Genomic DNA, 22,720 nt, shown 5'->3' on the forward strand with positions numbered 1-22,720 from the left:
CAGGAGCCTAAGACTTCATTTTCAAGGAGTTCTCCATCTTAGAGAGTACCTAAGATTCGTCAGGGAAAGGAGTTCACTGAGTATGAGGGAAGATAATATAGTTGGAGTGGAATCTCACATATTGTCAGAAGTCGAAGTGTTCAAAACTAATATTATCATACTTAGGGGAGCCTAAGTTCTTTTGAAAAGGAGTCTCACATTTAGTAGGAGCCTAGGTGATACGTGAGTTGGGCTCTATGTGAGTCGCTGTAGTAATCGATGTATTTCAGATAAGTACTACGTTGTAATTGTTTCTCTTTAATATTAGTGGATTATCTTTCTTGGGCACATTACCCCCAGATTTAGGTGAATGTTCACCGAATTGGGTTTAACTTCTTTGTATCTTTACTTGATCTTTTGTTGTTGGTATTTGGTTGGTACAGTGCTTGTCTGTGCTTTTTTGTTAACATCTGTGTTTAAGTGAAGAGTCACCTAACACCTTTTCAATTGGTATCAGGACAGGTGACTTTTATCTCAGGTGCCTCGATCATGGACGAGATCAAAGATGGTGGCTATTCATACTGGAAAGCTCAAATGACTACCTTTACGAAGTCTATTGATCATACAATTTGGAAAGTAGTGATAACTATATGGACTCCTCCTTAGATTATTGTTCCTAATGTTTGAACGCTCCTAAGTTTGAAGTCGAATGGACTGATACTGAGAACAAAGCATTCATAGGGAATTCACGTGCCTTTAATGCTATCTTTAATGATGTGGACTGAAATATCTTTCGTCTGATTAACACACGTGCCTCTGCCAAAGAAGCTTGGGACATTTTGGCTATTGCTTGTGAGGGAACATGAAGAGTCAAGATGTCTAGACTTTAGTTGCTGACCACTAATTTTGAAAGTTTAAAAATGCTTGAAGATGAAATAATTCTTGAATTTAATGTTTGCTTACTTGACATTTCGAATGAATCCTTTCCCTTAAGTGAGAAGATCTCAAAAGAGAAACTGGTTAGAAAAGTTTTTAGATCTTTGCCTAAGAGATTTGATATGAAAGTAACTGCCATAGAAGAAACTCGAGATATTACCAACATGAAATTTGAAGAACTCATGAGATCTCTACCTACTTTTGAGATGAATTTTGATAGGAAACGTGTCAAGAAAAACGAAGGTATTTCCTTACAATCCTTTGTAAATGATAAAGGTAAAATTGTAGAATCAGAAGAATCTCTAGCAGACTCAATATCTTTGCTATATGAACAGTTTAACAAGGTTATAAAGAACTTTAAAAATAAATATGGGAATTATGTGCCTCAACATGTTAAAGAAAATAGAAACACATATTCAAATCAATACAAATCTCAGAACGGAAGAAGAATGTTGATAATTCAAGCAATATCGATCAAAATAAAAGAAAATTCTTCTGATGCAGGGAATGTGAAGGATATGGTCATTATCAGTTTGAATGGTTCAGATTACCTCAAATGATAGAATAAGAGTTATGTGTTAACTTTGTCTGCTAAATACTCTGAAGATATCGATGAATCTGAAGAAGATGTCAGAGCCTTTGTTAGTAACATTTTCGAGGACATTCATAAGGGTAGAAATCAATAAAAGTTGTGTAAGGACGGTAGTATTGAAGAAGATGAAGATTCCCGTGAATCTATTGAAACTTCTTATCATACTTTTCACTAACAATGCTTAGAGGATGTAAAAGTCGTGGATATTCATAAAGAAAGAATTGAGTCGCTTCTTTCTGATAATCATACATTGATGACCACTGTCTCTGAACTTAAACATGAGCTGAATCAAGTCAAGACTGAGCTGAAATTTTTCTATAAGTGCATAAAGATGTTGAACTCAAGAACAAATGATCTTAATAAGATCTTACTTCAAGAGAATAAAGTTGGTGGTTTAAAAAATCTTGGAAACTCTGAAACAAAGAGAAGCGTTGATAATCAGTCTATTTCTAAGGGGAAACAAAAGATTACTAGTGGATGTGATTAGAAGCCAATGTTAGCACATATGTCCTCAAAATTTGCTCCGACATCCACCCCGAAGTTTGAAAACATGCCAAGAGGGTATAAATATGTCATCACTGTGGTAAAAAATGTCACCTTAGATGTTATTGTTTTAAATGGCATGGTTTTAATAACAATTTATCTTGGGTATCTTCTACACAGGTCAGCAAAAGTAATGTTGAAAAGCCATTTGCTCCTATGCTGAAACAAGAGTGGCATGTAAAAGCAGGAGTTCGATGCAATATGGTACTTACATCGTTTAGATAGTCCACAAAAGATGATTGGTACTTTGACCGTGGATGTTCTAGGCATATGACTGATGAGAAGTCTTTTGTGACAAATTTAAAATTTGTGAGATCTAGCCAAGTGACTTTTGGCGATGGTGCAACAAGAAAAATCATTGGAAAAGGGAAACTGGAATACCTCCGTCTCTCACCACTAGAAGATGTAATGTTGATTGAAGGGCTCACTAATAACCTTATCAGCAGAAGTAAGTTATGTGATCAAGGACAGAACATTAACTTCACTAAAGATAAATGTCTTGTTACAAATGATATCAAAGCTCTTTTCTTGATAGGTATACGCTCCTCTAACAACTACTATCTTTGGTCTCCTAATGTTACTAATGTTGTTTGCAACATTTCTAAACAAAATGAAACTTTTGTGGCATAAATGTCTTGGTCATGTCAGTATTAGATCTATTCAAAAAGCTTTAACAAAGAATTCTATAGTTGGTTTACTCTCTTTTCTGAAGGAACTCTTATCGAAGAGAACCTTGAGTGGAAGAAAGATCTTTCCAAGTCCATTGTAACAAAATTAAAGGCATTCACAAACATATAAAACTGTTATGCATCTTCTAAAAAATTACAGCATGTTTTCCAAATTAAATACAAAAGAAATGACAGACAAACCTTTGAAGAACTATTCTTCTCTTGATCTCTCGCTCTCGTGAAGACTAAAACAGCAACCTCTCGTTGTCGTTTAGATCACGAACAATCTTCTCTACGAACAAGTAACCTCTTAGACACCACCACTTGGCAACCTTGGTATTCTCAAAGTGAGAATCCAGGAGGTGTGGGCTCTATTGGATTTGGTAGAAGAATTGAGGAAGGCAACGACCAAACTAAACGACCAAGCAAGTGGGAGAATTATATTGTCTATTGCATAGACTGAGGTGTTTAATCGTTTAGTAAAACTCAATAGGTACACGATCGTTTAGATAAACACTCATGATCGTTTACACAATTGTTTAATAAATCACGCTAGATTGTTTAGTAAAAGGCACTTGGCACACGATTGTTTAGTGCGCGCTTTACACGATCGTCTACTAAAATGCGCTAGTACATAATCATTTAGAAAATCACTTGAAGGCTATCGTTGGTCTCTCGTAAGCTAAACAATTAGTAAAAGCACTTAATGAAGCGATTATTTTAAAAATGAAAACCTTTTTCATTTTATCTTTTAGTTATGATAACTGAACATAACCTCCCACTTTCACGCACGATTAAAGGAGAAACCACCCACAATTATCATATAATTGTTTTAATTATAAATAAATATAATAACTAACTTATCATATTATATTTTAACCTATAGTTTCAATATCACATCATATGTAAGATTTAAACCATAATCCTTTTCTCCTTTACTCAATATAAATCATATTTATATCAAAATCCTCCAATTAATGTATGTCATACATCATATCAATTATATCACATATAATTGAACCAGTTTAATCATATCATATATAATTAAAATCTCCCTTGTCAATTTGAACATTTCAATCTGACCCAAAAACTGATTCTCAACTTGAATTCATTGAGCTACCAAGGGGACCTTATGGACCTGTAGCTTGAAGCTCCAACAGTACGTGAATAGTTGACTAAACTCTTTAATCACGAGATCCACCATCTGTTAACTGTCGAGCACTCCATTAAAGACCGACAGCTGCACTCTTCTCACCACAGATATATTTCTGTGTCCATCGGATATAACCAATCAACAGTATGATAACCTATCACAGATCGTTTGTAAGCACAGTTGGGCCAATTTATCGTTTTGCCCCTATAGTTACATCTAACTCCTTAAGCACCACTGATTTCTCTAATGAACCATACATCATAGTCCTACTATGAGTGGACACCTCTCGGGCCATGAGAAGATGTGTGGTGCCACATGATTCAAGCCTTGGAATAAGCCCTTATGGAAGCAATCTATCTACTTACCCCTGCTTTGGGGAAGAAGTGAATTCCATCTTGTGTAGCTGAGTTCCTAGCTCCCCAATCAGATGAATCTCCAAAGTGGTAGGTTTGAGTCAGTAATCTGGCCACTCACACCCATGCAAATCAAAGGATCACCCTCATAGGTAGGAGTTCCTAACTCATTCAAGATTAAGGTCATGTTACCTATGGTCATCCTAGTGAAATGAAAGTCTCTGTCATGAACGCGTTATATAACGAGACTAAACACTCCGTCGTCCAATCTTATACAAACTCCTTTGTATAGGACACCCTCGCTCGCATGTCTCCACATGAATGATCAAGATCTGACTATCTGTAGCACTTTACAACACTTGTAACATCTACAAAGCGGGTCGTATCTGTAGTGTCACCAGGATAAAGTTTTCCTCCTTTATTCATATACTACAGACCATTTAGGTTATCACTTAAGGCATGATCCACTTGTATGTCTCCACATATATGCTTAAGTTACAACGACAACCAGGGATCTTAGTTTATTGGTTTGTGGTAAATACAACTAAAATATCTCATATTTCATAGACAACAATGAAGAAAATATCTCGTATTATTACATCACAAGCATTTGTTCATATAGGTGTTTACAAACTACAGAATCCTACGAGAGTTTAGGGCATCAACTCCAATAATCTCCCACTTGTCCTAAAGCAAGTGGGTGTACAAGATAACAACAAGTGCAAAACAATAAACTAGAGCACTAAGGCCCAGTACAAAAAACTCCCACTTGCCCTAGTCCAGTCGTGGGCGGTCCTATAGACCCATGCTTCTGTAGACCCATGCTCTGAAGGTGAACCTAGCCATGAGAGCCTTCGTAAACGGGTTCTCAATGTTGTGCTCCGAAGTGATCTTCGTAACTATCACTCTCCTCGATGCACTATCTCATGGATGAGATAATACTTATGCTCTATATGTTTGTCGCGCTTGTGACTCCTAGGATCCTTAGAGTTCACCACAGCACCACTATTATCACAATTAAGGGTGATGGACCTAGATAAGTCTGGAACAACTTTCAAATCAATCAGGAACTTCCTGAGCCAAACAGCTTCCTTAGCAACTTCACAAGCCGCTACATACTCAGCCTCCATTGTGGAGTCAGCGATGCACCCCTGCTTAGTGCTTCGCCATACTACAACTTTTCCATTAAGAGTGAACACTGAGCCTGAAGTAGATATCTAAGAATCCTTATCAGTCTGAAAGTCAGAGTCCGTGTATTCAGTAAGGATCAAATCCTTAGATCCATACATGAGCATGTATTCCCTTGTTCTCCGAAGATACTTGAGGATGTTCTTGATGGCGGTCCAGTGACTATGTCCTGGGTTAGACTGATATCTACTGACTATCCCCACAGCGTAGTAGATGTCTGGTCTAGTGCACAACATCGCATACATCAAACTACCAATGGCAGATGCATAGGAGACCCGTCTCATCTCCTCAACCTCTTGAGGTGTCTTAGGACACTATTCCTTAGACAATGTAACTCCATGCCGAAAATGCAGTAGGCCTCTTTAGAGTTCTACATCGAGTACTTGAGCAACGACTTGTCAATGTATGATGCCTGTGATACCGTTAGTACTTTATTATTTTGATCCAAAAGATCTGAATACCAAGAACAAACTGAGCCTCTCCCAAATCTTTCATTTGGAATTAGGTCGCCAGCCAGTTCTTAACTGATGTCAGTAAATCTACATCCTTCCCAATGAGTATGATATCGTCTACATATAATACTAGAAAAACTACTAAACTGTTGATGATTTTCTTGTAGACACAAGGCTCATCAACGTTTTGGTCAAAGCCGTACGATTTCATCGCAATATCAAGCCTAATGTTCTAAGATCGAGACGCCTATTTCAGTCCATAAATGGACTGATTCAGTTTGTAAACTTTTTGCTCTTGACCTTGGGCTATGAATCCCTCAGGTTGTACCATATAAATGGTCTTCTCAAGATTACCATTCCGAAAGGCAGTCTTAACATCCATTTACCATATCTCATAGTCATAATATGAGGCAATTGATAAGAGGGTGTAAATAGACTTCAACATGGCAGCAGGCGAGAAAGTCTCCTCATAGTCAACTCCCTCCACCTGGGTATAACCCTTTGCCACAAGTCTAGCCTTGAAGGTTTGCACCTTCCCATCAGCACCTCGTTTCGTCTTGTAGATCAATTTACATGCTATAGGTTTTACCCCATCAGGTTGATCTACAAGATCCCATACTGAGTTGAAGTACATAGACTCCATCTCGAGATCCATGGCTTTGACCCATTCATCCCGGTCAACATCCTCCATTGCCTTCTGATAAGACAACGGATCCTCAACTTCACCATCGACTACCAAAGCCAGGATTTAAGTGAAACCCATATAGCGAACAGGTGGGTTCACAATCCTCCCACTACGTCGAGGTTCCCTTAACTCTTGAGGTGGTTCTGAACTACCAGATGAACTTCCATCAACAACTCTTGTTGATGGAGCAGGCCCTTCAACAACTCTTGTTGAAGCTTCAGTAGTTTCATTGGAAAACCCACGTAACACGATCTTACCACGTGGATTGTCCTTCTTCATATGATCATCCTCTAGGAAGGTAGCATTCGTTGACATAAACACTTTGTTTTCCTTAGGATTATAAAAGTAACCCCCACGTGTACTTTTAGGGTAGCCTACAAATAGGCAGAGCCTCGAACGTGGTTCCAGTTTCTTTGGATTGGCCTCAAGCACATGTGTTGGGCAACCCTATACGCAGAAGTGATGCAAACTAGCTTTATGCCCATTCCAGAACTCAGAAGGTGTTCTGGCAACACTCTTAGAAGGAACACTGTTGAGGATATAAGCTGCAGTCTCCTTTGCAAAACCCTAAAACGAGTCTGGTAAGAAAGCTTAATGCATCATCGACCGAACCATGTCCAACAAAGTTATGTTTCTCCTCTCCAATATACCATTCTGCTGAGGTGTACCCAATGTTGAGACTTAGAAAACAATTCCATGTTCTATCATATAGTTCTGGAACTCAGAATCCAAAAACTCTCCACCCCGATCTGATCGAAGTGTTTTAATCCATATATCCAATACGTTTTCAACTTCAGCCTTGAACTCTTTGAACTTTTCAAAGGGTTCGGACTTTTGTTGCATCAAATAAACATACCCATATCGGGAGTAATCATCAGTAAAAGTGATGAAATACTCATAGCCTCCCCTGACTTGCACATTCATCGGACCACAAAAGTCAGAATGCACTAACTCTAGAGGCTCTTTGGCTCGATATCCTTTTCCAGGAAAAGACCTTTTAGTCATCTTGCCTTCAAGGCATGACACGCACACATGTAAAGAATTTTCCTCTAACTCGCTTAGAATTCCATTCTTCACCAACCACTTAATCCTATTGAGATTGATGTGTCCTAATCGAAGGTGCCAAAGTTGGGTATTTTTCTTAGGAGAAACCTTAAGTCGTTTATTTTGAGTTACGATAGTTTTAAACATCTCTATGTTATGGAGAGAATTTGTTGCTAACGACCTTAGCGCATACAAATTGTTTTCCAGTTTTGCTGAACAAATCTCAACAACATCTTTTAGAATAAACACTTTATTCACTGAAAAGTGAAGAGTATATTTACATTCAATCAGACACTTTACAGAAATTAAGTTTCGCTTTAACTCGGGAACAACATAGACATCATTCAAAAAGATAAATTTCTTATGTAAAGTCAACTACAATGTTCCTACTGCCATAGTTGAAACGACGTGCTTGGTGCCTACTCGCATCGTCATTTCACTAGCCTCAAGCTATTGCCAGGATCTAATCTCCTGAAAAGAAGAATAAACATGATTAGTGGCCCCAGAGTCAATAATCCAAGCAGAATCATCATTTTCCACTAAACAAGTTTCCAAAACTAGTAAATCATATTTACCTTGTTTTGCCTTGGTCTTAACCTTCTCCTTTCATTTTCAGTGTCCATCCTGGTTGCAATGGAAACATTCTTCTTTATCAATCGGCGCCAATTGCCTTCCCTGCTGAGCGACAGGTTGCGGGTTAGCAAGTGCCTTCCCCTTCCCTTTCCCCTTACCACCCTTCTTCTTCTTCCTCTTGGAAATGTTAGAAGTAGAAGGTGCATACTTTGATCCTGAGGTCGAAGCCCGGTGGAACTTCTTTGAAGATGAAGCAACATTTGCCTCACTTTCCTTCTTCTCCTTACTTTTCAGCAAGGATTGAAATGTCTTCAACTCGTTGAGGAGAGTTGTAAGGGTATAGTCAACTTTGTTCAACACAACATTGTTGACAAAGTATAGGAAGCTATCTGGCAACAAGTGTAGAATGATGCTAACCTAACTGCCCTCATCGATGCGTGACCCATTCATCTCCGCCACATTGAAATGGACCATCATGTTTAGAACATGTTCTCGAATAGATGTACCCTCTTCCATTTTGGATTGAAGATTCATTTCAGAGCTTCGTGCTTGAGCTGTCCAGTTGGTTATCCGAATATTTCCCGTAGGGACTCCATGAGCTCATGTGCCGAGACCATAGGCTCATGCTTCTTGGCTAAAACATCGTTTAGACTGGCCAAGATGTAAGCTCGGGCCTTCTCGTTTGCCCGTGCCCATCCCTCATAAGTCTCCCAAACATTTTGAGTGGCATTCTGAGTCAGAATAGGAGGACACTCCTCCGTAAGGACGAACCTCAGGTCATCAATGATTAGCATTGTAGTTATCATGTGTTTCCAACTAGCGTAATTCTCGCTAGTTAACTTATCGACACTTAAAAGATCTAATGTTGCTGTAGCTATTTTTAACGTTGCTGAAAAACATGAACAAACTTAATGAGTCTATGCATTACCACTTTTAACACCAATTTTAGTTTTAGCAAAATAGTTCTCATGTACCCTAAGCGAAAAGACATCTATTTCACAAAGATGCCCCAACGAAGAAAGACAAAAGTCACTAATGGGGTGATTAGATGCCCCTTCATTGGAATGAGACATTTTTAACCATTAGACAAAAACAACTCTAGTAATTGACTCTAACTGTCACCATTTTTCGGTCAAGAACTATTAACCTTTAACAATTCCGCGTTAGTGTAACCCCTCATTTTCGACCTTAGAGTTTCACCCTAACGCGCCCACCGTAGGAAAAAAACAGATTAGGATAAGAGACTAAAGCGACCTTATCCTATATAGAAGATCAGATAAAGAGTCGTGCAAAACTGTCATCCTTTAGGGGACACTCCTAGGGTGCCTCGAGGCGATGCATAGAAACATTATCCAACCTAATGAGAGAGATCGTGGGATATGTTGTCACACGTCCCAATCTCACTTACTATGAACATTCTTTCCATTCACCTTGGTATGACCTATCCAAACACCATCCTTTAGGGGGACACTCCCAAGGTGCCTCGAAGCCAAGGATATATCTCACGGTGTGAACATGAAAGGAGAAACGTGAAGAGGTTTAAGTGAAGTATCATATACCCCAAGAACCTCCCACTAAATGTTCTACCTAGGGATTCATTAACTTAGATCATTCGGCTACTAATTTTATCTAAGTGAGTTTAATTTGCTAAAAAACAACTCTTATCTTTGATAATTAAACAAGTTCGAATCAAGTCCCATTAAACTCTTTAACAGACTATCATCAAATTTGCATGCATGCATCAAATCTATCTAATTCACCTTTCCAGGTAGGTTCCCAGGTAGGGGTGTTCCGTTTTCGTCAGCTTAAGTACCCCAGCCTAGACAGAAATCACCTTAGACAAAAGATCCCTTATAGATAAATTTGGTACATATTTAATCTTTTATTAGTCAATTTAATCCTATTAAACTGATTAAAAGATTAAACCTTAGGTTTCTAATCTCATTAGAACCGTGATCTTAGGTCTATCTCCATCAAATTTTGACACTCTTTTAAAACATGATTCAAGCATAAATCCTCCAATTAATGTATCTCGTACATCATATCAATTATATCACATATAATTGAATTAGTTTAATCATATCATATATAATCAAACTCCCTCTTGTCAATTTGAACATTTCAAACTGACCCAAAGACTGATTCTCAACTTGAATCCATTGAGCTACTAAGGGGATCTTATGGACCTATAGCTTGAAGCTCCAAAGGTACGTGAATAGCTGACTAAACTTTTTAATCACGAGATCCACCATCCGTTAACTACCTGACACTCCATTAAAGACCAATAGTTGCACTCTTTTCACCACAGATATATTTCTGTGTCCATCAGATATAACCAATCAACAGTATGATAACCCTTCACAGATCGCTAGTAAGTACAATTGGGCCAATTTACCGTTTTTCCCCTGTAGTTACATCTAACTTCTTAAGTACCACTTATTCCTCTAATGAACTATACATCATAGTCCTACTATGAGTGGACACCTCTCAGGCAATGAGAAAGTGTGTGGCGCCACATCATTCAAGCCCCAGAATCAACCCTTAAGGGAGTAATCTATCTACTTACCCCTGCTTCGGAGAAGGAGTGAATTCCATCTTGTGTAGCTGAGTTTCTAACTCCCCAATCAGACGAATCCCCAAAGTGGTAGGTTTGAGTCGACAATCTGGTCACTCGCACCCATGCAAATCAAATGACCGCCCTCATAGGCAGAAGTTCCCAACTCACTCAGGATTAAGGTCATGTTACCTATGGTCATCCTAGTGAAATGAAATTCTCTGTCATGAACGACGTTATATAATGAGACTAAACAAAGAACAATTCGTTTTGAACAATAGATGTCTTTCACATCCAACTATAGCAATGAATAATCAATTATAATTTTTGAATGGCAGTTCCAAAAAAGCGCATAAAAAGGGAATCTTTTGTTACAATAGAAGCAGAAGTGATGTGGATTATTCAAGAATCGAAGTCGAGTTGCTTTATAAAAAGAAGATAGGAAGTCACGTTGCCGAGATTTCTCAAGTTCTAAATATGGAAGAAACTGGTGTTTTCACGACTCTACCTTGAGGGCTTTAAATAAATCTAAGGAGCGTATCGGGATTATTTATCTTGATATGTCTTAATGGTCCAGTCTTATACAGACTCGTTTGTATAGGACATCCCTGATCGCATGTCTCCACATGAATAATCAAGATCAAACCATCTGTAGTACTTTACAACACTTGTAACATCTACAAAGTGGGTCGTATCCGTAGTGTCACCAGGATAAGGTTTCCCTCCTTTATCCATATACTATAGGCCATTTAGGTTATCACTTAATGCATGAACCACTTGTATGTCTCCACATACATGCTTAAGTTACAATGACAACCAAGGATCTTTGTTTATTGATTTGTGGTAAATGCAACTAAAATATCTCATATTTCATAGACAATAGTGAAGAAAATATCTCATATTATTACATCAAAAATGTTTGTTCATATAGGTATTTACAAACAATAGGACCTTACGAGAGTTTAGGGCATCAACCCCAACAATGATGTTCATGGAGTCATTTGTGGGAACTGTCAATCTAGAAAGTAGATTAAAGCCTCTCACAAACAGGTATCTCAAATTACTACTAATAGAGTATTAGTGCTTTTGCACGATCTCAAGGGTCCAATGTAATTTGTAAGTCTTGGTGGGAAACGCTACGTTCTTATGTGTGTGGTTGACTTCTCAAGGTACACTTGGGTTCGATTTGTTAGAGAAAAGTCTGACACTTTTCTGTGTGTCAAACTTTGTGTATTCAACTTCAGAGAGAAAAAGACTTGAAGATTATTCGCATCTGTAGTGTCCATGATAAAGAATTTGAAAATATGCAGTTTGTTAAATTTTGTTTCTTGGAAGGAATACATCATGAGTTTTCAGGCCCTATTACTTCCTAACCAAATGGTGTGGTTGAGCATAAAAATAGAGTCCTTCAAGAGATTGCTTGTATTATGTTATATGCCAAAGTTCTGCCTCTTCAGTTCTGGGCTGAAGCTTTCAACACTACATGATTGCCCTTTGCTCAGGTACAACCTACACAAATTATAAAATTTAGAGGGGGAGAAAGTCGAATGTCTAAAATTTTCGTATCTTTGGCAGTCTATGTTATATTCTAACAGATTGAAAACCTAGGTAAAAATAAGATTCAAAACGTATTTAAGGTATTTTCTTAGGGCACTAAACAGTAGGGCTTAACGAGTGTTTAATAAATGAACTCGAAGTGTAATGGATTCAATCAATGTAGTTATTGATGATGTTGAGGTCAGCCTTGTGATTTCTCGTAGTGAAAATGATTATGAGGTTATACAGAATGTTTGTAAAGATATTCTTGCCATGTCCATGAATAGTCCTATCGATGCTTGTGAAAGTGAACCTTCTAGCTCTGAAGTAGATGATACTAAAACAAAGCAACCATAAAATAGAATACAAAAATATCACCTTTCAAATAACATCATAGGGGACCTTGATGTTGGAGTGATTACCAGAAAGAATGATAGAGTTGACTCTTTGATGTAGGAGTGGCTACCAGAAAAAAGGATAGGGTTGACTATCTCTAGATGATTAACCATGTTTGCTTTACATCTTCAATTGAAATGAAGGGTGTTAATGAAGCTCTAAGGACTACTTTGAATTTGTGCAAAATTGAATTGTAGCAATTAATGAAATTTTCAGTTTGGATTGTTTGTTACTCAAAGCCCATAACCAAAATTGTTTGTGTGTGTGCATTAATTGAGAAAATCAACTTCCCATGTGCAGCTTGTGCAAATTTGTCTATTGTGATCCCTAAAAATGTTATTCCATTTGTCTTTGGCTCTACTGGTGATGTTTCTGAATTTAGCTCTCCTAAGTTTGATGTTATATGGAAGAATCTTGAAGGTAATGTTGTGTTTGAAATATCTATTGTTTGTCCAGAGAGTCCTATGATTGACCAAATATCTGGTGTTGAAAATATTGTTTTGTCTAATTTCAACCATCCCTAAAGTTACAGTTTCTGATTATGTTGAAGTTGGCTTTAGCTGTTTTGTAAGTCAAACAATTGGGAGAGAATGTTTTTGGTTCAACATGCTTTTACTATAGCTCATTGGTTCCGCACACTAGTCCTATAGCTTCTTATCTGATCTGGTCTATTTTGTGTTCTTCTACTGACGTGCTTTGTTGTTTGGTTTGTTTTTCCTAAAAAAATAGCCAAAGGGGAAAATTGTTAGAGTATTTGTTATTGTACTATGATTGGCTTATTTATTACATATAAAACTTGAACAACATGTTTCTGTAACATGTCCCATAACATGTTATGACTCTTCCAGTGACATCTATAACGTGAAAGGCAGTAGATTCTGCAGAAGATTTATTCCTTATATGTCAGTAGAATTTTTCAGATTTCATTGTCCGTTGTACTTTTTCCTTGTAGATTTGATTTATTCTTTCCATAAAGATATCCCCAAAACTACACACACACACACACACACACACATATAAGTTCAATCCTAGGGTTGGCCATTTTGAAAAATATTTGTACAGTTGTATTGTGTTTGTGTAAAAAACACAAGGGTGTCAATCCATGAGATTGTGAAGTTTCTCTAGATCTTCAGTGTTGATCTTGAGTGTTTCTCTAGATCTCTTATTGATTTGTTCTTCATCATTATGAGGAGGAATTTTCAATCTTGGGAGGAACCTAAGGTACTGTTGTAGAGAAGTGATTCTCGGTCTTAAAGGGAGCCTAAGACTTCTTTTTCAAGATGATTTCTCCATCTTAGAGAGTACCTAAGATTCATTAGTAAAAGGAGGATAATATAGTTGGAGCGAAGTCTCATACACTGTCAGAAGCCAAACTATTCAATAATAATATTATCATACTTAGGGGGAGCCTAAGTTCTTTTGAGAGGGAGTCTCACATCTAGAGGGAACCTAGGTGATCTGTGAATTGGGCTCTACGTGAATCTCTGTAGTAGTCAATGTATTGAAGATAAGTACTATGTTGTAGTTTTTTGACTCTTTAATATTAGTAGATTATCTTTTCTAAGCATATTGCCCCAGATGTAGGTGAATTTTCACTGGACTAGGTTACCAACTTCTGTGTGTCTTTACTTGATCTCTTGTTGTATTTTATTGTTACAGTGCTTGCCTGTGCTTTTTGTTTAACATCAGTGTTTGAGTGATGAGTCATCAAACGCTTTTTCAAAAAAAAAAAAAAATTGTATTCTGCTATTTTTAAATAAAAATGTAATTAGTGCTATAAGACTAAATTTCCCATGTGCTACACTAGTTGACGAGGATATGATTTTAAGATTAACAGAAGAGGGACTCACGTGCGATTCACGTATTTTTCTAAATTCAAAATAATGTCGTATTTTACTATTTTTCAAATAAAAGTGTAATTAGTGTTACAAGACTAAATTTTCCATGTGCTACATCAATCATACTTAACTCATTTGAGCTAAGAGAAGGACATTATAATTCCTAACTCTTTCCTATATTCTTTCCTCATTTTGATATTCATAGTCTCTCCCTTCTTAATATTATTAAATTTGACTTGAAATTAAGTAGGTCCAAACACATTCATCTTAAAAAGAAAATAACAATTAAAGCCAATGTTAAAAACGTATGTATATCAAAAAGAGGCAATGTATATCAAAAAGAGGCAATTCTAAATTTAAAGTTGAGAAGTTCAAGATTAATTGAGGGAGTATTTGGTATTGAGTTGGTTGATATAATCGGTAATTATTATAACATGTGGGTTATAATAGCCTATAGTTTATACTTATAGTAGTTTGGCCACAGATTATTATCGTATGAATAGAAAATAGTAAACATTGTAATAAATAGGAAGATGATGGATAAAAGAAATGTAAACATTGTAACAAAGAAAATTTTAAAATAATACTGTTGTAGTTAATTGTAACTTATAAATAATTTTAAATACCGCTATTATATTTGGAGTTCTAAACATGAAGTGGACTATTATAGTGCATTCCATTCCAAGATGCACCAATCTTCATATCTCTCTCAGCACTCACAAAATAGAATCAAAATAATTTTAAAAAAATAAATAAGAATAATTTACCACATGATAAATTATGATTTAAGAATTTGATGGAAGGTACAAATATAACTACTACCTAAAATTTAGCTTATGAATCTGAACAAATAGAGGCAGCAGTAGCCATAAGAGAGAAGTAATTAATATGATTATTGTGTGCCAACTCAAGCTCCAATTGGCACTCTAAGTCTAGAGGACATCACTTCGCTCTTTTCTCCTATACAAACATTCCTTCCTTTTCTTGAAAAAGATTATTGTTCACATGGACTGAATAGTGCCCATTTACAATAAGTCAACTTCAGCATGTGTAGCAACCAATGGTACGATAATATATATATATATATATATATATATATATATAACTCGTGAAATGATATATATGATATAATCATCTGCACTACATTACAAACATAATTATATTAATTAATACACATGCATAATACCCAACGGAAAAATAGAGTAAATCACTAAATCGTACTTTATACATTCTGTTCTTATTTTTATTTTTCGAACATATCATATTGAAGGGTGTGAGTTTTTCGGTTGGATACTGTGTAGTTCCGATCGAGACATTTTCGTTATGTTTTTTTTATACATTCTAGGTTGTTTTATCTTGGAGACGACGTGACAATCCTATAGAACTGCTTGCACATTTGGACATAGCCGCAAAACGCGAGATTCGCGACTAACCTGTAACGAGTTTCTATTTTGCAGGTTCCATATCTCTGGCGATTATTGTTCGTGACTGTTCACTGGTGTCAAATTTGACCGTCGGATGGTAACCGGTTTACAACAAAATCACCTCCAATGAATTCCAACTATATAGCTACTCGACTTCCAAACACCACAACTAGATGGCTTACATTCTCTCCATCTTACTACCTGTCGCACAATGAAAACAATAAAAAAAAATTGTGCCATGCACAAAGAATAAAAAGAATCAACTCATAAAATAACCTAGTCCAGACTCGAACATGTTATTTGCCAAGAAAAAGGTGTGATAAATGTGTAATTTGCAATTTTCATGCCAATTAGTCCTTTGAAATCTACCATGTGCCTTTTTATATAAAGGTTCTAGAAATATGTAAAGATTAGATAATTTTGAAAATAATTAGAGTATTATTTTTGTTACACATAAATTGAGGTATCCCCTACACCCCTTATAAGGTAAATTCCAATTAAACAAATTATCAAAAATATTCAATAGAAGAAGTTTCTATATATTCCTTCAAAAAGAAAAAAAAAAATCTCTATATTCTAGTCGACACCATCTTATTTGGGTATCAATCAGATCCAAAAATTTTGTTGTCAAGATTTTATATAATTTAATAAAAATAAATGTAATGAGTGGGACTTCAACTTGGATCAAAATAGAACTAAAAGAAAAATTTACCACTAAACTATGTAGTGATTTTGATAATATATATGTAGTTTAGTGTTTGCAAATGACATATTCTCAAACACGTGAAGTACACATGCAAATCCATTGATGTAGAGTTAGGTTATTAACACGAGAGAGAGGTGGTCTGGTGGGGTCTTGGGCAACATGAAAATTATACTTATTTTTGAAGTGCACACCATGAGACCTTATGGAGAATCTTTTGTGAAATTTTGCACAAGAGGAAATTTCATGTATATATCATGCATTTTATGCTATTAATTAATTAATATTCCACGTGGAATCTGCTTTTAAATAAATTGTGCCATGTTTATTTAGGATCAAAACTCTCTCAAATTGGCTATTATTGGGCATTGAGTTTTAATTTATGTGCTCCTTGTCACAACCAATGTAGATCCTCAAATTTTAAACTCTTGAAAAAGCATGTGAATCCAAGTTAGTTTAGTTTATCTTTCCTCAAATTCAAACTTCACGATTTACTTATTGCCTAATCTCTTGTCTCTCCAATATGCCTTTAACCATGGTTCTTCCTTTAAAACTTTCTATATTGCACATTTTTAGGAGTGATTTTTGGGCTAAAGAATAGTAATGACATAGTGAAGAAGAGGAAGTTAATCCGGTCAAGAAAACGATAAAAAATCAGACCAAGAGGATGAGACAGGATTAAGGAAAATGGCTAATTTGGCTTTGAACCAAAATAGCCCGGCCAACCCTCTACATTTGATGAATGGAGCGTACTACGACCTATATGGGCCTTGAAACGAGGACAATTTAGGTCAAAAGCCCAAATTTTAAGTTTCTCGTTTGAGACCGAGCCTTTAAATTTGATGAACATGGCATGCAAAAATACATTCCCTGACCCATTTGGTTCAAGAGTTTACCTAATGTGACTTGAAAGTTCTGAGATGGATGCCCTAGATCAAGATGTCATAATAAATTCATCATTATAACTTTCGAAGAAAAGTAAATGTATTCCAATACTCAAACTTTCAATTTTGTTGCACAGTTACACTTTATACCTTAAGCATCAGAATCTATATGGCAAACACCATACCGATGTGCAAATCTTTCTATCTTACTTATTTTTACCCAAATTTATCAGTGTTATTACATAAAGATTGCATGTATTTGTGTATTTTTTTTTTCCTATCCAGAATGTGGCATCAACACACACCTCTTAAATTGAATAATTACAACTCCCATCCATGTGAAAGGGAACTACCCATTGAAAAGTTAATTGATTTTACCTTTTTTTTTTTTTTTCTTTAAAGTGATAGTTGCATGGAAATTTTAAAAAAGAACAAAAATCTTGTTATTTGCCTGAGAGGGAAAGATATATTGTTAGTTGCCTAAGGGGGAAGAGAGATATTAAGCAAGGAAGGGAATGAAATGAAGTCACAAATTCACAGTGTAGATATATATTTGAAAGATATTAAAGACCCAAAAAGGGTTCCCTTAGGATATAGTGTGTAAGGAAGCAGTACAACATCCAAGGCCAACCAATGATTGCCTTTATAAATATGGCATCAATTGGTACACTTTAATTTGTGTCTCTTACATCACATTATTACACTCTTATGTGTATTTGTGTGTTACATTGGGTATGAATTATAATGAAAATTTTTTTACCTACAATACACCTCTTCCTTCACCCATAGGGCCATACTATTATTGACTTATAATAATTATATTCATCACTCCATAATAATACGTTATATTAACATTATAATAGGCCGAAAATCAAAATTACATTTTGGGACTTTTCTTCCATTTTGATGAACCAATATACATACATTATTGTGTTTATTGTCTTCTTTTCATGAGAGTTGAGTCCAATATGATCTAGTATTTTGGTTTAAAGTATATATATGTCTTATTCCGTTGAGCTACACTGACATTCACATTGCCATATACAATTAAATTCTTTAGATGATGATAATAGATAGAATCAAACAATAGTATATATAAATAGATGATGTACTTATGGAATGGACCATAGGCAGACCAAATCATTTTTTTCCAACTATCTTTAATTCCGAAATTGACGGTACATTAATCACTAATGTTAATCTATGCCAGTTATAAATTTTTGTAATTGGAAGATTACATGTATTCAATATATGAAGTTATACGGTAAAGCTTTGCTCCACACCCTTAAAAACTTATGGCTGCACTACGGGGATAGACTATATAGTATATATACGGTAGAAATGCCCAAAATATTGTACCAAATAATATTAAATACATAAATCCATCAAACTTAAAAGAACAAATTAAAACTGAAATCTTATATCTAACATCAACGTAACTTAAAACATCAAATTAAATTAAACTTAATAATAAACGTAAGCAACTTTTTTTTAAAAAAACAATTAACTAAAATCTAATTAGGAAAAACCTCAAATCACAACGTGATTAATAGTTTTCAATCTTAGTTTATTCTTATTTTATTTTAAAAATATTTTTTAGTTTATTTTTGCTTAACGTGATGAAAAAAATGAATACATCTTGACATACGAATCAAAGTAGTGTCGTTTTGGAAGTAGGAGAGCACCAAGACAACAATATGAATGAATTTTGTTATGTTGAAGTAGGTGGACGTACCTGAAGAAAGACAAAGTGGGCCTGTTGTTTTTTATTTTCTAATTTTAAAATCAGAGTTAAGAGGTTTGACATCTTTTGTTGTCTGATATCTTAAACTTCCTCATTTCATCAAAATAATATATATTTGTAGGATATAAGATGAATTGATGGACCAAATCGAAAGAAAGAAACTTGAATACCATATCCATTGAAAATGATTGAAATATTGAAGACTACCGAAGGAGAAACTAAAGCAAAAAGAAACAAAAGTTCAATATCAGAGACTCAATGAAATATGTGTACATCAGAGTGTGCATTGTAGTTGTTAGCTTTATGCAATTCGTTACTGAAAAATATCTCTTCCCAAATTTGCATTTTGTAGCCTTTTTTGCAGATATTTTTATGACTAGGAATGCATTTGTGTACATGGTACCGATGACAGAATTTTTCTTTCTTTTTTTTTTTTTTTAGATATTCTTTATTACGCATAAATGTATATATATGTGTTATTCTTAGACCCCAACTTTCTTGTTGGTCAAGTTTTATTGCTAAGAATTAGGAAAGATATATATTTCTCAAATAAAAAAATATCTAATATATCAATTGTTATTTTTTAATAATAATAAAAAAGAGGCAATGGCCAATGTGTTCAGTGAATCCATAAAAGTGGGAAAACGGTTGGTGTAGGTGATTTGATAATTAATTGAGGAACAAGGTAGAAAATTAGCAAACATTTTTTTATAGCATCTATCTAGAATTATGAATCTGTTATTTTTACTATTGAACTATTTGACCCTAATTAATGGTAATAATAACAGTAAAAGACAATTAGTCCTACATAATTTTCAACCACAATCAAATTGAACAATTTTCATTTTTCAATTTGATTATAAATTTTATGAGAGGCCGTATATTTCGTTACAATTACGTAAAAAGTGGGTAAACATCAATAAAAGAAAAAAAAATCAACTATAACCTATTTTTCACTTTATTATGAATGGATTACCTTTCAACTGACGTGAAGGTGACGTGGGTGGAAAATATAATCAGAATGGTGAAGGAAAGGGTAAAAGGTGGAGTGGTAGAGGATACGGTCGGAAAGTTGGTTTTGAAATGATATTTGGGAATTCATATTTGATACTGCGGCTTCATTGGATGGTGACCCACTGACTCTAAGATGTGACCAAGCCTTTTCTGTACCTTTTATGTAAATATTCACGTCCACGTACAATTTATTTTTTAATTAATTAATTAATGAAAAATACTCCACTGCAGTTTTTGCATTTTACAATTAGGAATTTTTAATTTTTGTCTGCGCCAATCGTATTCCTATTCTTCCTCCGTATTCATACGCCTCCGTCCTACATCTACTTTTTTCGGTGGAAATTATTCCAACCTTTCCCCTTTGTTTCTATGTATATATATATATATATATTCACCTTCCATTCCTGGTGACGTAAATTGAGTGAAAAAAAGGCAGATTTTATTATGATTAAAGCACACCCTTGCTTTACACGCAGGATGTGATATATTCATCATCATCTCTCACCTCCGCCCCTACTTACGTAGTAGTTCCTATCCTATATGTATCTCTCCCACTATATATATATATATATATATCCATTTCTATTCTTATAGTTCCTTAACTTCAAACAACTAAAACCAAAAACCCACATTCTTCTTCTATTTTTTTATCAGACCAACCACCCGGCCAATCCTCCCTCCTTCCAGACACATTATAAATTAAACGTAAATATCAAAAAATAAAAGGAAAGGGGAAAAAATGCGATTTTGTGGGATGCGGGTAGCCCAAAACCCGAATCTCTCAATTCTTAACCAGGAAACGGCCACGGTGCGGAAACCAGTATACAAGTACAAGTTGCGTGAAGTGGAAAATAACGTGAGATGTGCTTCGAGTAGTTCCACAGGAGCAGGAGGGTCGTCAGGGTGTAAATTAAAAGTAAAAGTGGGAAAGAGATGGAAGGAATATGCTGGGTTGGGGAACTGGGAAGGCCTCCTTGATCCCCTCGACGATAATCTTCGCAACGAGATTCTTCGGTACGGCCAGTTTGTGGACGCCGCTTACAAGTCCTTCGACTTCGATCCTTCCTCACCCTCCTACGCCACCTGCCTCCACCCCAAGGCCTCCTTGTTGGACAGCTCCGGCCTTCCCTCCACTGGCTATCGTGTCTCCAAGCACTTGAGAGCAACCTCCGGAATTCGCCTCCCCCGCTGGCTCCACAACGCTCCCTCCATCTCCGCCAACTCCAGCTGGATTGGCTACGTCGCTGTCTCCCAGGACAAGCATGAAATCTCTCGCCTAGGCCGTCGCGATGTGGTCATTGCTTTCAGAGGCACCGCCACGTGCTTGGAGTGGTTGGAGAATTTGAGAGCCACTCTTACCACGCTTCCTGGCGACTCCCCTGGGGTGATGGTGGAAAGTGGTTTCCTGAGTCTGTACACCTCAGGGACGGAGTCGTGCCCGAGCTTGAGGGAGATGGTGCGGGAGGAAATAGGAAGGCTCCTGCAATCCTATGGGGATGAGCCATTGAGCCTGACGATCACGGGGCACAGTCTGGGGGCGGCATTGGCGACGCTTGCGGCATACGACATAAAAGAGTACTTCAAAAGAAGTGCGCCGGTGGTGACAGTGATGTCGTTCGGTGGGCCACGGGTGGGTAACAGGAAATTCAGGCAGCGGCTGGAGAAGCAAGGGACAAAGGTGCTGCGAATTGTTAACTCGGAGGATGTGATCACGAAACTTCCTGGTTTCGTGGTGGAGGAAGGTGGCGGTGTGAGGTGGATTCAGAAGTGTGTAGAGGAGACCCAGTGGGCGTACTCAGAGGTGGGACGAGAGCTGCGACTCAGCAGTAGAGACTCGCCCCACCTCAACCGCATAAACGTCGCCACGTGTCACCACCTCAACACATACCTCCACTTAGTTGACGGATTTGTTAGCTCTACCTGTCCTTTCAGAGCAACTGCTCGCAGAATCCTACCATAAAACACATGAGATTCCTCACTAAACTCAACTAACTCATATTAATTATTCAAACCTTTTTTTTCTTCCTCGTTTTACAACACTACCTACTTCTCTTACTCCCCTCCACTCAATTACGACTTTCATGTTCATCAACTTGTTTTGGATCTAATTTATCTTTTCTATTTCCTTTTAACATAAGCTTCGTCCTGGAAATTAAACCATCTTCACCATGTTCGGATTTTAATTACTCAACTAAAATCAAAATTACTTGTAAAATAAAACATCTGTGACCCACAAGTCCTTGAAAACGAAAATGAGTACTATGTGTGGTTTTGTATACTTCCTCTTGGTTTAGATCATCTATATATGATCTAGTTAAAGTTAATCTTTTCGTAAAAATAAAAACGATAACTGGGGTTAATATTCATTTCAATAAAATGGAACATCAATAAATAATTACACAATTATAGAAAACATCAGTTGAAAACACTATATAGTGATTAGAGTGGGATGTGGAACATT

At 36.2% G+C, this 22,720-nt stretch overlaps 2 protein-coding genes across 2 annotated transcripts; both read left to right on the forward strand.

Moving 5' to 3' along the window:
- Positions 1–899: 899 nt before the first annotated feature.
- On the forward strand, positions 900–2,680 carry LOC150038243 (uncharacterized). The gene is made up of 5 exons (XM_090312506.1): positions 900–1,455; positions 1,522–1,587; positions 1,693–1,892; positions 2,171–2,223; positions 2,317–2,680. The coding sequence occupies exons 1-5, from the start codon at positions 900–902 to the stop codon at positions 2,678–2,680; spliced, it is 1,239 nt and encodes a 412-aa protein (XP_090168632.1).
- Positions 2,681–20,898: 18,218 nt separating this feature from the next.
- On the forward strand, positions 20,899–22,353 carry DAD1 (alpha/beta-Hydrolases superfamily protein). The gene has a single exon (XM_039020991.2). It carries the CDS (start codon positions 20,999–21,001, stop codon positions 22,217–22,219), a length of 1,221 nt encoding a protein of 406 aa, XP_038876919.1. The 5' UTR covers positions 20,899–20,998; the 3' UTR covers positions 22,220–22,353.
- The last annotated feature ends 367 nt before the right edge of the window (positions 22,354–22,720 follow it).

The sequence above is a fragment of the Benincasa hispida genome, chromosome 1 (assembly GCF_027475165.1).
Source record: "Benincasa hispida cultivar pf3 chromosome 1, pf3_genome.v1.1, whole genome shotgun sequence".
Taxonomy (NCBI): Eukaryota; Viridiplantae; Streptophyta; class Magnoliopsida; order Cucurbitales; family Cucurbitaceae; genus Benincasa; species Benincasa hispida.